This window comes from Orcinus orca, chromosome 2, assembly GCF_937001465.1.
Source record: "Orcinus orca chromosome 2, mOrcOrc1.1, whole genome shotgun sequence".
In the NCBI taxonomy this organism is placed as follows: domain Eukaryota; kingdom Metazoa; phylum Chordata; class Mammalia; order Artiodactyla; family Delphinidae; genus Orcinus; species Orcinus orca.
The window spans coordinates 196,994,431-197,009,071 of record NC_064560.1 but is presented as its reverse complement, the minus strand read 5'-3'; the positions used below and the strand labels follow the sequence as shown (position 1 = coordinate 197,009,071).

Below are 14,641 nucleotides of genomic sequence, written 5' to 3'. Positions count from 1 at the left end.
CTCACAACCTTCCGCGGCTCCCGCAGTTCGCGCTCAGGTGCGGGCCCGCGAGGGCCTGACCACGCTCCTCGCCCCTCCCGAGGTGAGCCAGGCGGCCGGAAGCCGCAGGCCCACCGCCAGGAGGGCGCACAGACGGGAGGGGCGAAGACTCCCCGAGGGGGTGTTTCGCCGCTCGAGGAGTGTGACAATTAGTGTCCGAGCCTGCAGGCCTTGGAGGGTCCTGGTGCGTCCACGTTCGTTACCGCGGCGTGTCCCCATTATACAGGCGAGGACCCTGAGGCTGGGCGGCGGAGTCGGGATCTAAACCCAGGCCCCAGGATCCCAGGCCCAATCCGGAGCGAGCGCACGCCACCTCCCGCCCCGCTGACCCGCATCGCGCACGCCGGGAAGCTCCTGGGCCGCGCAGGCCGTTGGCTCCCCGGCCGGGCCGGGCCCCACCTTCCCGCAGCAGCACACACCCGGCTTCCTCTCCCGCCCGGGGCGGCGCGGGCGGGCGCACGAAGCACATTCTTTGTCTGCAGCGCCTCGGCAGCTCCCCCGCCCGCCCGCCTGCCTGTTACGTGCCTCCCGCCCCGCCCGCCCCAGGTCCGCCCAGCCAATGAAGCGCGGCGGCGGCGCGCAGGGCCTGGGGTGTTGTCCGAGCCTCGCCCGCCCGTTGGCTGAGCTCTGCGCCCCGCCCGAGCCCGGCCGGCAGGTCCGAGGGGCCGGACACGCCGACCGAGGTGAGGGACCACGGGTGGTGCGCTGGCGACAGCAAGGGCCGGCGAGCCGGCCAGCGAAGGACGTGCGCCCGGCGAGGAGTCGCGCGCTGAGCCGCCTTCGCCGCCTTCGCCGCCGCCAGACCCCAGCCTGCGCGGTGCTCTGTGCCTGGAGGCGGCCAGGCCGAGTCCCGGCCCAGCAGGGCAGGGGGAGCCCTCGACGGCGACCAGCCCGGCGAGGGGCTAGAGAAAGAGGACAAGGAGGAAGGGCGGCCTCACCGAGGACCCGGCAATGGCGCTCGACTTTCTGGCTGGATGCGCTGGGGGTAAGGAGGCGGGCGGGTCCTGCCCGGGCGCGTGCGGGGGCCGGGAACGCCGGGACGCCGGGGCGAGGCATCCGGGCTGGGAGGCCAGCTCACCTGCGAGCTCTCGGCCCAGTGGCTTACCCTGAGGCTGGGGATTCCTCGTCTGTAAAATGGGTTAACAGTGCTCTTGTCTCACGGGATTCTCGTGGGCGTGAATTGACGACAAGCCGGGAGGGTGCCTAGCACGCTGTCCGCGAGGGCAGGTGTCTTCTAAGTCCTTCAGGGCACGTTCGGACGAGAGGTCTGGCGCTCCGGGACAGTACCGTGGCTGCCAGGGGACTGCCAGAAGGATGCCCCACAGCCCTCCTCGCCCGAGGCCAGCGGACGGCGAGGCCCCGAGCCCATTTCCCTCTCCCCCTACCCCAGCCCGCGCCCACCTGGAGCAGGGTCCCCTCCCTCGACCCAAAAAGTTTGAAGCTGGCTCTACCCCCTCTCCCGTAGCCGTCTGGGTGGGGCTGGGGCCGGGGCCACTGGACGATGCCCTAGGGAGATGGCGTAAAAGGCGCCGGCACGACCCCAGGCACCGAGCCACGCTTTGGCGCCCCGCCCCCTTCCTACGTGGTTCTGCTGGTGGTTAGACTCCACCCGGCTGGCAGAGTGGGCCTGACACGCCGCGCGAGCTAGGCCTTGGTCTCACGCGTGCGTGTCACCGGAGCCGGGGCGTGGCGCTGGGGTCCTGTGTCCCCGGGAGGACCTGAGTCAGTGTGTTGTACGGGCTCTGCTGTGGCCTGACCGTTGGGCGTCGGGCTCTGCACTGGCCTCTCTGGCCTTTAGTTTCTCTGCTTTTACTTGTAGAGTTAATTTATTCAACAGGTATTCACTGGGAGCCAGGTTTAGCCCTCAGGAATTCAGCAGAGTGGACAGAAGTGGCAGGGCTCTGCCTCACGGGGAGAGGGCTGCTGGCTGGGTGTCCCCAGGCCCCATCCAGTCTCTGACATCAGGTGCTTCTCTTCTCCGGCACCTGCCCCTGTTGTCTTTAATAAAGCTCTCAGCTGCCTGCCAGCCGTGGGCACCCTGGAGGAAGAGGAGAGCATCTAGCATTTAAACCAGTGCGTTGCTAGCTTCCTGTTCTGCACCAGAGGAGGGCTGGTGGAGAAGGGGGTGTGCCCAGGAAGTGTCCCAGACGGTCACCCAATCAGGCCTCCAGGCCCCAGAGCTTTCAGTAATTTGGGGAGCATTTCTCCCAAGCCCAGGGTGCCAGAGGAGACAGGAGGGGTTGGCCTCTGTAGACCCAGCTCTCAATCCCCCCCATCCCCATTCCACTCTCTGCTCTTCCTGTCCCCCTTGAGGGACCTCCCTGAGTGTCCTGCCACCAGGCTGCCAGCTTCTCCTGGGCCCCAGACCCTTCTCTACCCACCCCCAGTGGTGGCTCAGCCCCAGGGCCAACACCCCTTCCAACCCCTTTCCGCTAGGCAGAGTGTGGGTTCTTTCCCCAGAGGCGCAGGATTCCTTCTGTATTCACGCAGGCGTCCTGGGATCCACGGGGATTGGGCTGGGAACACTCATCCTAAGGCCAGGCCCATCCCCCCAGACACACTTGTTAAGTCACTCTGCGCTCTTGCTTACCCAGGACCCTGCCTGGAATGCCTTCTGCCCATCCTCGCCAAGCCCACCTGGGAGAGATCCTGTCCAGGCCCCAGGGTTGGGGCAAGGCCAGGGTCCAGCACCCGGGAGAGCTGTAGGTACTCCACAGCCCCCAAACCCACTGCCCTACCTGGATCCAGGTGGAAGCCTGGGGCTGGTGGTGCCCACCTTCTCCCGCACTGTGTGAGCGGTGACGGGAAAGGGTAGGAGAGACCCTCTCCTGGTATATTTGACCCAGGAGAAACCTAGGCCCTCAGAAGTGGAGAGAGGCTGCCAAGCTCTTCCCTGCCCCCAGCCTCACGGGTGCTAGGGGCTGGCCCACAGGACAGTGACCGGATTGTGTCCCAGGCCTGCCTTCCGGGCCCCTGGCACGGCCTGGCTGGAGCAGAGGGGCCGTCCAGGAACCTTGCGCAGGTGGCGCCCCTGCCTTGGGGCCTGGCCCCCAGAGGCTGCCTGGCTCCTTGGGGTTTGAGCTCCTCAAGGCCTGGAGGCTCAGGGCAGATGAAGGCTGCCTTTCCGCAGCTGGGGTGCCTCTTGATTCAGATTGCCCGGAGGAAGGACAGTACGTCACCTCTGATTGGCTGGGTGTGGGCCACGTGTTCAACCTCGCCTTCTGGGGAGGTGCGGGTGGGACCTTGACTGCCAGCTTCCCCGAGGTCTCCCGGGATGGAAGGGTCCCAATGCCTGCCTGCACTCCCCCACCACGGGTCAGTTCCTGGTCTGACCTTGGGCTCTGAATGGGGGTCCCCTTGCCACAGGCATGGATGGGAGGAGAGAAATTCAACCGTAGGCAGTGGGACCCTGCATATGGGGGACAGGTCAGTCATCCTGGTGTCCCTTCCCACCACTTCTTCTGCCAGGCGCCTCCAGGACAGTGGTCCCACCTCCTGCCCTTGAGGGTCATGGGATGCGGGTTGCCCCTCAAAGCCCAGCTTATGTAAGGCAGTGGGCACCGGCTTTGGAGTTGGGAGACACGGTCCACTTTGGCTGCTGTGACTGTAGGCCCCTCTCAGGGAGACGGCCCTCAGGCTTCCTGGCTCTCAAGGTGACTGGGAGGTTAAAAGGGTAAGGATTTGGGGGACTGGAGGCCCTGATGGAGGCAGGCCCGTAGCCGACTCTTGTTTCTGTGGATGGAGATGTTTAGGGTGAGGGGGGCCAGCCCTTTGCCTGAGGGCCCTCAGATCAAGGGAGAAAATAGGAATGCAGCTGCCTGCTCTCGGAGCCCTTGGTGGGATTGAGGGGCGCCTCTCCCACCCCACAGGCTGATGAAGGCTGTTACTGGCACCTGGGCAAGTCTGGGACCAGAGGCGGGGGCATCCACCCACAGGAAGGGGACCCCCACCCCAGCTGGGCCTGGCTGCAGGGGGCACGGCTGGAGAGAGAAGGAAGGCCAGGCAACGCACCCCAGGCAGTGTTAGGTTTCCAGAACCCGAGGAGATCCAGTTACAGCCCACGAGAGGAGGTCCTAGAATTAGGATTTTCAAATTCAGAAAATTCGAAACATGAAATGAAAAAGAAGGTAGATCTCAAGCGATAAAAACAAAGTGTTTCTCGAAGATCAGAAACACAGAGGTGGAAGTCTCGAGGGGAAAGACAGGCTTGGGGTGTCTTTTCACCCACCTTGAATGTTAGGGGTCCCAGAGGGAGAAAAAGGTCTGGAGATGATGAATAGATAATAGAGGAAATTTTCTCTGATCAGGAAAAGGCTAGTCTGCGCTGGGAGAGTTCCAGGCTGGGTTCTTTTAAAGGAAAAAGACAACACCCTTGGTATCTCCTGGTGACATTCCCGAAATCTACAGATAAAATCTCAGTGGCTTCTTCATAGAATAAATAAGTTATTGATAAAGGAGAACAGACACGCTGACAACAGATTTCTCATCTGCACTGGAAACCAGAAGATTCTGGGACGTTGCCGCCCTTAATGGCCTGGGCCCGGAATTCTCACCAGAGCACAGGACTGTTTTCCCTAATGGCGTTAAAGAAGCAGATTTTGCAGATGAGCAGGAATTCAGAGGGCATGTCTCCCATGTGTTACAACTGAGGGCCATAGTCAAGAAAGGCTCCAACGATCAGAGTAGAGACCCCGAGATGGCGGGAGAGGTGAAGAGGAGATGGGATAGCCCCGAGCCCCGTGGGGTTTGTAGATCAGTGGAAGCTGGCAGGGTGGGAACCCCCTTGGGGGTAGGGTGGGGCAGTAGAGGGCAGAGAGAGCCTCCTACTCTCGCCCCATGGCAGGGACGGTTCTCATAAGGGTTATGAGTGTTCAAAAGCAGAAGTAACTCTTAGCTGAAGTTAGAAATTAGCAAGCAGAAAGGGGATAAATAGTAGTTTGCCTGAACCAGCAAAAATGTGGAAAGGAAAGGAAGTACATAGATCATGCCCATAAAATAAGACGGAATCATGTCAGAGCTCTTGTCTTGGCAAAATCTGAGACTGCTGCAGGCCAGAGTAGAAACCAAAACCCAGCTGTAGATTGTGGAACAACTAAAACAAAGCAGTAAGACAAGGTTGAAAATTAGGAACTGGACAAAACTATACCAGACACACGTGACCAAAAACAAAGCAGGATTGGCAAAGCTAATATCAAACAAAGTGGATTTTAAGGTCCGAAGCATTAAGATGAAGAGGACATTATACAAGGATTAAAACTACAATTTATGGGGGAATTCCCTGGCAGTCCAGTGGTTAAGACTCCACGCTTCCGGTGCAGGGAGCACGGGTTCAATCCCTGGTCGGGGAACTAAGATCCCACATGCTGTGCGGTGCGGCCAAAAAGTAATAATAATAATAGTAATAAATAAATTTTTAAAAATTCAATTTATGTAGAAGCGTAGTAACTCCCGTTGACTCTGGGCATCCACGAACATGCTAACCAGCTCTGACAGGGGGCTAGCTCTGAGTGGTTAAGGAGGGCGGCTCCAGGGCCAGAAGGTTTGGGTCCAGATCTCGGCTCCACCGCTTACCTAGCTGTGTGGCATGGACATATTACTTTTCTATGCCTCAGTTTCCTCATCTGTAAAACGGGCTAATGGTCCTTTCTTTACATACATAAGAAAGAGAGTTGGTACACGGACAAAACTAAGAACGGTAACCAGAAGGTAGAAACGTTACTGTTTGTTACTCAACAAATGTTAGCCTGTTTAATTGCTATATTTAATTATACATTTAAATATAGCAAAAAAAAAAAGAAGAAGAACTGTAAGATGTACACACATGAAATTCTAGGGAGGAAAGCATGGGAGTCAGCGCAGCAGTTACCCAACCTCACTGAGCCTCACTTCTTCCATGAAGCAGAGTAACAAGACTGCCTGATTCACAGGGATGTTTGTAACCCACACAGCACGCAGGACTCTGACAGGTGCTTGGGGGCCATTTGGAGGGGGAGCCTTTGTCCTCTGAGGGGGGCTGGATTCGGACAGGTCCTGGACTGGTACATAACCAGGCATGAACGCCTCGGGTCCTGGGTCAGCACTTCGGGGCCAGGAGTAGCCCTGGGGAGGTTGATCTTCACACCTGTACAGGTGGAGAGTGATGCTCGGACACCGAGTTCTCTGTGAGCTCGACCAGCTGGTAAATGACAGAGAGAAAGTTCACATCTGGGCGAGGGGCCGGCCCCAAGTCCAGAGCCCTGGAGCCCCCAGCCGTGCCAGGTATTTGGAGTGATGTGAGCATCTTAGAAATGGCACGTGCAGCCTCCCAAGGGGGAACTTCTGTTGTCACCTGCAGTGAGCAGCAGGGCGGAGGGAGGGTCACCAGCTTTGAGCTGGCCAGGTGCTGGCCTGACCTCGGGGCGGTCACCCTCACTTACCCTCACGCGGAGGGTTAAGGGGCTCCCGGGATTTGCCAGGCACGCCCTTGCCAGAACCGTGCCCCACGCTGTGGTTTCCGAGGCATCTGGGTCACACGTCCTCCCTTCTCCCTCCAGGTGTGGCAGGTGTGCTGGTGGGACACCCGTTTGACACGGTCAAGGTGAGTCTTTCGTCGAGGTTTTATTCTCAGGCCCTCGTGGAGGCACAGACATTGGAGGGCGGCCTGCAGCGTCCTGGTGGCTGGACCCCCCTTTCCGGGCACCACCTTGGGAGCCCTTCCAAGGTCCTCCCACAGGTTCTAGAATGAAGGTAGAGTCAGGGTTCTTCTCCCTGCTGCCCAGGTGAGAGGCAGCTTGTCCACCGGGCCAAGTCGGCCTTTCCTCCCAGGTTTGTCCCTGCAGTCTCCCAGCTGGGGCTGAACTTGGAGGTCCATTCTGGGGCTTGGCCAGCTGGGACTGAGGGGCCGAAGGACAGGTTTCCTCCCACCCAGAGCAAGGGGCACCCCCCCCCGTCTTTACGCAGAACTCCAGACAGCTTCCTGAAAAAGAAAGTTCAGGAGAAAATGCAGAGAAATCAAACCTTGTCAGCCTTTCCCGTGACCGTGCTCTTCACAGAGCGGTGGTGATCAGGGCTGAGAAACTGAGCAGTCGCTTCCCGAGGGCTGGTGTGCACCTGTAGGGTGCTGGTGGCTCCTGAGCATGGCCCCGGGGCCGGCGCCCAGTTCCCCTCCGCGAGCCCACACCTTGGCACGTCGTCGGGCCCCAGGTTCTCCGGCACCTCAACGGAAACCAAGGAAGTCCGCATACCCAGTTGGAAATTCCCAAATAAGATTCCCCCGTTTCTGGGGCTTTTTGGTCCTTCAGCTGTAGCCACGTCAGGACCCTTCCTTGCGGGCTTCCCCTGGGAGCCCGGTGAGCTGCCAGCAGCAGGCACTAGGCCAGACCTGGCGTCCCGCTGTGAACACTGAACTTGGCATCTCTTCCCAGGGGGGCGAGGGCAGAGCGCAGGCGAGGACGTTATCCCTAGGTGGGTTTGAGAGGACTCCCTGTCTCCTCTTTCTTCAGGAACCCAGGTGTTCCTGGGCTGAGAACAAGTCTTGTGAACTAGGGCAGGGATTTTCTCCAGCACAGGTGTGAGGGCCCTGCCTTATGCACTGGCTCTGACTTTAAAAAGGTCTGTCCCGGGAATTCCCCGGTGGTCCAGTAGTTAGGACTCCCCGCTTTCACTGCTGAGGGTCCAGGTTCAATCCCTGGTCGGGGAACTCAGATCCCTCAAGCCACTCAGCAAAGTCTCCCCCGCGCCCCCCCCCCCCCCAAAAAAAAAAGTCTGTCCCTGGGCCTGTGCAGCTCCGGGCCCCCTGCCCGGCTGATCTGTCATGGGACTGTGGGCCAGTCACTTTACCTCTGGGCCAACTGTTCTGACCTGCACAGTGAGGGGTTGGCAAGATTACTGAGGCCTTTGGGCCCGGTGCTCAACAGTGCAGTTTGTGCCGGGTGAAGTGCTGGTTCCGAAGGTCGTGGAATTCCTTATTCCTTCCAAGCCACTCAGCGCATTTGGGGAGGAGTTGGAAAGGCCAGGCTTTCTGGCCACTCAGCAGCCCCTGAGCCCCCATATGGGCCTGTGAGAGTGAGGTCCTGGGGCAGCCTGTCCGCACGGCTGCCGGTGTCTGCCCAGCTGGCCACCCCCCGGGGCCTGCCCACGGGCCAGAGCAGCCCAGGACAGCCAAGCAGGGTCCACGTCATGCCGTGTTTCTGTCGCGTGTTCATGTGTTGTGAATGCCTCTCAGAGCTGCATCCAGCCAGGAAGTGTCTCCGATTCACTTCTTCAGCCCAGCTTTGCAGAGGCCTCTCTGAGCTAGGACTCAGCCAGGCCTGGCCAGGCCTTCTGCAGCTCCCCGCCCCCGGCCCCTCAGTCAGGCCCGCCAGGCTGGGGGGCACTTTGCTCTGGCGTCTCTAGCTCCCTCGGACCTTCTGAACCATGACCAGCACCCCCGGCAGTAATTTGAGCACAGGAGCCTCTGCCCCACTGGGTTCCTGCCCCCGGGACACCCCTCTCCCCCCACCTTACCTGGCACCTGGAGGGTGGGCTTTGAGGAGATCCGTTTGGAACTGTGTTTTTGCCACCGTGGCCCACCAGCATCCCATCTGGGCAAAGCTGTCTTTAAAAAGCCAAGCTCTTGGTGTGCGGGGTAGTGTGGTCTTTGTGAACTTCCACCATGGCGTACCGGGGCCGGGGCCGGAAGGTGCAGAAGGTGCAGGTGCCTCCCATCGATCTTATCGTCCGATGCTTGCAAAATCTGGGATTCAGGTGTGGCTTTATGAGCAAGTGAATATGCAGATACAGGGCTGTATCACTGGTTTTGATGAGTATATGAACTCCGTATTAGATGATGCAGAAGAGATTCATGCTAAAACAAAGTCAAGAAAACAGCTGAGTCGGATCACGCTGAAAGGAGATAACATTACTGTGCTCCAGAGTGTCTCCAACTAGAGATGATCAGTGAAGTGAGAAATTGTTGAGAAGGCAATACAGTGTTTTTAGGTGTCCTTTGTTAGAAGTGTAGTTCTAAAGCATTTATTCGTATTGTTTTGCTCACCTTTATGTTATTACCAGATGACAATAAATGCTGTGGGATTGTTTTTATTAAAATATTTACATTGTTTCCTTCTTAAAAAAAAAAAAAAAGCCAAGCTTTTTATTCGGAAGGGGGAGAAAACCCACCCCCAGCAGTCACCACCGACGCTCTTGTCCCACGCATGGGCTCAGGTACCATTAAATTGTGCTCATTCTAGAGACGCTCATTTGGTTTGATTTAATGCTCTATCACCAATGGCCTTTTTTTTTTTTTTTTTTTTTTTTTACTGTTTTCCATTATAAAAGTTAAGCATTCTCAAAGAAAATTGGGAAACGTGATTTTTTTTTTTGATGGCTTTTTTAATCATCGGGTACATACACATTTTTTTCGTTGACTTTCTATTACAAAAGTAATGTAGGTCATAAAAAATGTTCACCGTAACAGAGACATATAAACTAAAAAGAAAACAAAAAGACAACAGTCCTTTATGTAACCTTTCGCCCAAACCTTGTTAATGATTTCTACCAAAAAACAGACATGTACACAGGCCCATATATATTGCTTGCTTTGGGCAAAGGTGGGATTTACTTCATAGCTCTACGGTGGTGGTTTTAATTGAAGTGTCACACACAGAGAAATGTGCACACGCGCTCCGTGTACGAATCTATGAATCACCGTGAAGCACACACCTGGGAGAAGAAACAAGGCCGGTCCCTCCGAAGCCCCCCTCCCCTCCTGACACCTCCGCCCTCCCCTTTTCCAGGCGGCCACCATCCTAATTCTCATCTGTGGTCTGTTTTACCTCTTGAACCTTATGAACTCGGACCTGGGCTCCGGAATGCGCGCAGGGACACCCGTGCTCCATGGCCATCCACGCTGCCTTATGCGCGCAGGGACACCCGTGCTCCATGGCCATCCACGCTGCCTTATGCGCGCAGGGACACCCGTGCTCCATGCCCATCCACGCTGTCTTATGCGCGCAGGGACACCCGTGCTCCATGGCCATCCACGCTGTCTTATGCGCGCAGGGACACCCGTGCTCCATGGCCATCCACGCTGTCTTATGGCTGCAACATTGGCAGCTTGTTCCTCCAGGTCTTTGGGGCTAAAATCTGAGTCCAAAGTTTGGTTTTCCTCTGTTGCACCCAGAACCACAGCCGCTGTCCGCAGACACACCGCCTTTGCACATGTTTCTTTGGGAAGGCCATTTTCTGTCCTGTGTCACTGGATGTGACAGTGACCAGGGACACCGTGTCTGAGCCCTCTTTCACCAGGGAACAGCTGGCCCGGGCAGGGGAGGGGGCGGGGAGGCTGGGGGCTGGCCTCCGGGGTCCCTGCCTGGATGTGATGTTGAAATTTTGTGTTGCTTTAACCGCCTTTACTTTCTGAGCTAGGGGCTGTCTCCATCCATAGCAAAATGTAACTTTGTTGTAGATGAGCGTTAAGCCTCACCCCGGAGAGCGCTAGTAAGTACAGACCAGGTGAACCCAACGCTTCTCTTCTCTGTCGTTCCCCCCTCCCCGCCCCCCCCAATCAGACCCTGGGCCTGGACCCCGCCATGCCACGCCCCTCCCCACCCCCCATGCCCCAGAGATCTCTCCCCAGCTAGGGACAGGGAGGGTGTGAGGTGAGCTTGGGCCCAGCCCAGATCCTGGGGTGGGAGCCCTGGGGGCTGGCTGAGAAAAATCAGCCCCCTCTGGATCAGGGAGTCTTCACGTGGGGTCTCCCAGCCCCGTCGGGGAGCTGGGAGCCTCCGGGGCTTGTGTGCGAATGACCACTTTTCCAGGGGTGGGTCCCTCAGTCCTCAAATGACATCCTGTCAAGACTTAAAAGACTCCCCCGAGGCATCTGAAAGTCCAGCCTCGGAGGGAACAGCTCCGTTTCAGGTCATGTCTGCTGACACAGCCCTCTTGGTGTCAGTGTCGGGGGACCACAGGAGGAAGAGAGAGTCCCCCAGAGACCCCAGAACATTGAAGGGAAAATGAAGAGCCTCCCATCACAGAAAACAACCTGAGACAGAGCTCATGGTGTTAATATGTTCTCCAAGTTCATCGAGTGGTTGTGCTTCTCTCCTCTGAGCTGGCAGCCAGGGCAGGGAGGGGTGCTGGGGTGAACGTCGCAGGGTGCCCTCGGTGGTCAGCTGCCTCTCAGAGCAGTGTCTGCCAGCTGTTGGCTGAGGTCCTCGTGTGCCGAGATGGTATATTCTTTTCTTCCTTACAAAACAGTTCCTGTAAGTGCACTCGCCAGCACCCCTACCCCACCCTGGCCCCGACCAACACAGCCACTCAGGTCCCTGGAGTGGACAGCCTGACCGAGCTGCAAAACATCTCTGAGCCTGTCTTCCCACCTTTGAAATGGGAGTGACCGAACCCACTTCAGCCAGTGATTATGCCTGTAATGGTGATAATCTCTGAGTCAGAGCCGGAGACCAGCTCCCGGAATGGGACCTAACCTAGCTCACCCCGACCCGCGTGACACGGATTCGGAGTTCAGGAAATGTGCTTCTGCTCTGCACTGTGGGGCCTGCGTATCAAGGACAGAGATAAGCTCTCGGTCAACAAAGAACGCTTTCACAGTGAGGTTCTGGCCCGCTGGGCTCCAAGGGCAGCGCAGCCTGATCCCCCAGGCCCCAGAGTTGCTGACACGGTCCCCAAGGAGGCTGCCAGCTGCTCTCCTGTCACCGCTTTACTAACTCATGACCACTGCCCTCACCGGGGGGCACTGGCAGAAACCAAGCAGAAGGCCCACGAGGCCCGAGGCTCCTCACTTTCAGTGCCCATTGCGCGCTGCCAGCCCCTGATGAAGGGAGTGCGTGGTGGGATGTTAGATCCTGAGCCCCTTTGGCGTCGGCCACGATTTGCTACCGGGAGGGTGGGGAGGTCTCGAGAGATGTCTCATGCCCCACTGTCACTACACGGTGCAGAGATAGTGAAGCAGGGGTCTCGAGGACCCCTGCCCCTCTGCAGCTGGCTGTCCCTGTGACTGCCCGCTGATAGCCTTCCCTGAAGAGGCACAGACACCCAGCCCTGCCCCCCACCCCCGGAACTCCTAAAGCCACAGAAAGCTCCCTGGCTCCCTGCCTTCTGGGTCTGGCCTCGGGCCTCCTGGAGAGCGCCTCCCCGGGTGTCCTGAGTGCTGGCCCCGGGGAGCTGGGCGTCCTGGCTCCACTAGCCCGCCTTTCACCGGGCCCTCCTTCCAGGTGCGGCTCCAGGTCCAGAGCGTGGAGAAGCCCCAGTACCGAGGGACCTTGCACTGCTTCCAAGCCATCATCAAGCAGGAAGGCGTGAGTGGCCTGGGGCCGGTGGGGGTGTGGCGGGGAACCAGCCTCTGGGATGCTGCCGTCCGCAGACCACAGAGCTGGAAGAAGAGGCGTCGGGCCAACCGTCGGGCAAATCCGGGCTTTGCGAATGGCAGGGTGCAAGTGCCCAGGCCTCTCAGATTGAGGGCTTCGGTTCTACTAAAATTCTGCTTGATCCTCGTGTACCGCTAGGGTGGGCCGGGGCAGCCGCCAGCTGCATGGAGGGTCCCTGGAGAGGTGGGCTTGGGCAACCCCGGACTCCAAGCGGGAACGCCCCTGACGCGTCTCTGTGCGCCCCGCAGGTGCTGGGCCTGTACCGCGGCCTGGGCTCGCCCCTCCTGGGGCTCACCTTCATCAACGCGCTGGTGTTCGGAGTGCAGGGCAACACCCTCCGGGCCCTGGGCCGGGACTCGCCGCTGAACCAGTTCCTGGCGGGCGCGGCGGCGGGCGCCATCCAGTGTGTCATCTGCTGCCCCATGGAGCTGGCCAAGACGCGGCTGCAGCTGCAGGAGGCGGGGCCGGCCCGCACCTACCGCGGGCCCCTGGACTGCCTGGCGCAGGTCTACCGGCGGGAGGGCCTGCGCGGTGTCAACCGGGGCATGGTGTCCACGCTGCTGCGCGAGACCCCCAGCTTCGGCGTCTACTTCCTCACCTACGACACGCTGACACGCGCGCTGGGCTGCGAGCCGGGCGACCGCCTGCTGGTGCCCAAGCTGCTGCTGGCGGGCGGCACGTCGGGCATCGCGTCCTGGCTCTCCACCTACCCCTTGGACGTGGTCAAGTCGCGGCTGCAGGCTGACGGGCTGCGGGGCGCCCCACGCTACCGGGGCATCCTCGACTGCGTGCGCCAGAGCTACCGCGCCGAGGGCTGGCGCGTCTTCACGCGCGGGCTGGCCTCCACGCTGCTGCGCGCCTTCCCCGTCAACGCCGCCACCTTCGCCACCGTCACCGTGGTGCTCAGCTACGCGCGCGGCGAGGAGGCCCGGCCCGAGGGCGATGCCGTGCCCGCCGCCCCGGCGGGGCCCGCCTTGGCCCAGCCCTCCAGCCTGTGACACCCGGGGCCCCCGGCACCCGAGGGCCCGACCTCTCCCGGGGCCGCTTTTCCAAAACGCAGCCTAGACATAAATTGGGCCCCTGGCGCCAACCGCCCTGCACCGGACTCCCAGACCCCGTGGGCTGTGGACTCCATCAGACCTGGGTTGAATTCCACGCCCGAGCTGGGTGACCCTGGCCACAAATTTGACATCCTCGGTTTTCTCCTCTGTGAAATGGGGATCCTCATGCCCACGTTGTACAGTCAGGAAGCTCAGAGATGATGCCCCTGCGGCGCCCAGCCTGGCACTGTTACTTGGAGTCTTCCAGAAACCCAGCCAACACGCCAGCCCTTTCCTGGGATTCCAGCCACACCACCATGGGGTCTCTGATGACCCACCCATGAACTTGCCAGCGACTCGCTAGTGCTGCAAATCCTCCACCTGGCGGAGCTCTCGGGACACTTCTCGGCCACCTGTCCAGTCTGTGTTAGGGACAGAGAGGCAGCTCAGGGGCTCCTGGTGTCATAGAACTGAATCCTCTGCCAGTGCACTCCAGCTTCTCCATGTGGCAAGGCTGGGAATACCCCTACCCCTGACGCTCCCACTGGAGGGTAATCTGGGGGACCACTAAGAAGCCATGAGACCTTCTGGAAGCTCCGTATTGGCCTAGGGGCCGGGGTGGGGGAGCGGGCACAGGTCAGTGGGAGGGGAGATCTCAACAGGTAAATACAGCCATGGCAAGGAGAAGTCTTTTCACCCTCTGGGCTTTCAGGCTGCCCATCTGTAAAATGGGGACGTGGGTCAGCGGATATCTGGGGCTCTGGCCCACTACCAACGGCCAGGAACCAACACCAGGGTTCCCCAGGAAATGGTGTCTTTCCCAGGCAACCTCAATGCTTCGTGTCCCTGTGAATCATCGCAGGGCCTGTAAGTGGGCACAGGTACCGCCAGTTTGGGCCCCTCCAGGCCGAAGGGCATCTGAGCCCACGCTCCAGGGGCTGTCACTAGAAGCGGGGCTGTGGTGTGAGCTCAGGGCAGCCCGGGCGCATCCAGTGCATCATGGCCGTGAGAATAGGCGGGGAGGAGGATGCTTCTGCACAAGATGGAGGTGACTGTGGCCTCCTTTGCCCCGAGTGGCGCTCAGCGTCTTGGGCAAAGTGATAAGCTCTCCCAGGAGGCAGGCTGTGCTCAAGGAAGGACAGGACTCCCACCTTGTACACGTGGCATCATTGTTGTACAGAAACCACCAAGGGAATAAAGTGTTCTTTGTTTTTTTAA

At 59.3% G+C, this 14,641-nt stretch overlaps 2 protein-coding genes, 1 long non-coding RNA gene and 1 pseudogene across 5 annotated transcripts in view; 2 read left to right on the top strand and 2 right to left on the bottom strand.

Moving 5' to 3' along the window:
* The window catches only part of SLC25A47 (solute carrier family 25 member 47), a 19,230-nt gene extending 17,625 nt beyond the window's left edge, over positions 1 to 1,605 (bottom strand). Inside the window, exon 1 of the mRNA XM_033420233.2 lies at positions 1,145 to 1,605. The gene's annotated coding sequence lies outside the window, so the exon portion shown is untranslated. The remainder of the gene's footprint in view (positions 1 to 1,144) is intronic.
* On the top strand, positions 887 to 14,641 carry SLC25A29 (solute carrier family 25 member 29). 2 transcript variants are annotated; one of them, XM_012531630.3, is made up of 5 exons: positions 888 to 1,024; positions 5,873 to 6,005; positions 6,573 to 6,616; positions 12,231 to 12,314; positions 12,632 to 14,641. In XM_012531630.3, exons 2-5 carry the CDS (start codon positions 5,969 to 5,971, stop codon positions 13,379 to 13,381), a joined length of 915 nt encoding a protein of 304 aa, XP_012387084.1. In that variant the 5' UTR covers positions 888 to 1,024; positions 5,873 to 5,968; the 3' UTR covers positions 13,382 to 14,641. The 2 variants fall into 2 exon arrangements, with proteins under 2 accessions (XP_012387089.1, XP_012387084.1); XM_012531635.2 differs by lacking the exon at positions 5,873 to 6,005 and having other exon boundaries at positions 887 to 1,024.
* Positions 919 to 9,317, top strand: LOC117199743 (small nuclear ribonucleoprotein E-like; annotated as a pseudogene).
* Positions 9,292 to 10,283, bottom strand: LOC125963625 (uncharacterized). Of its 2 annotated transcripts, none has more exons than XR_007475830.1 (2): positions 9,952 to 10,283; positions 9,292 to 9,907 (listed from the first exon to the last, which is right to left on the bottom strand). It is a non-coding gene; the product is annotated as an uncharacterized LOC125963625 (long non-coding RNA). The 2 variants fall into 2 exon arrangements; XR_007475831.1 differs by having other exon boundaries at positions 9,997 to 10,283.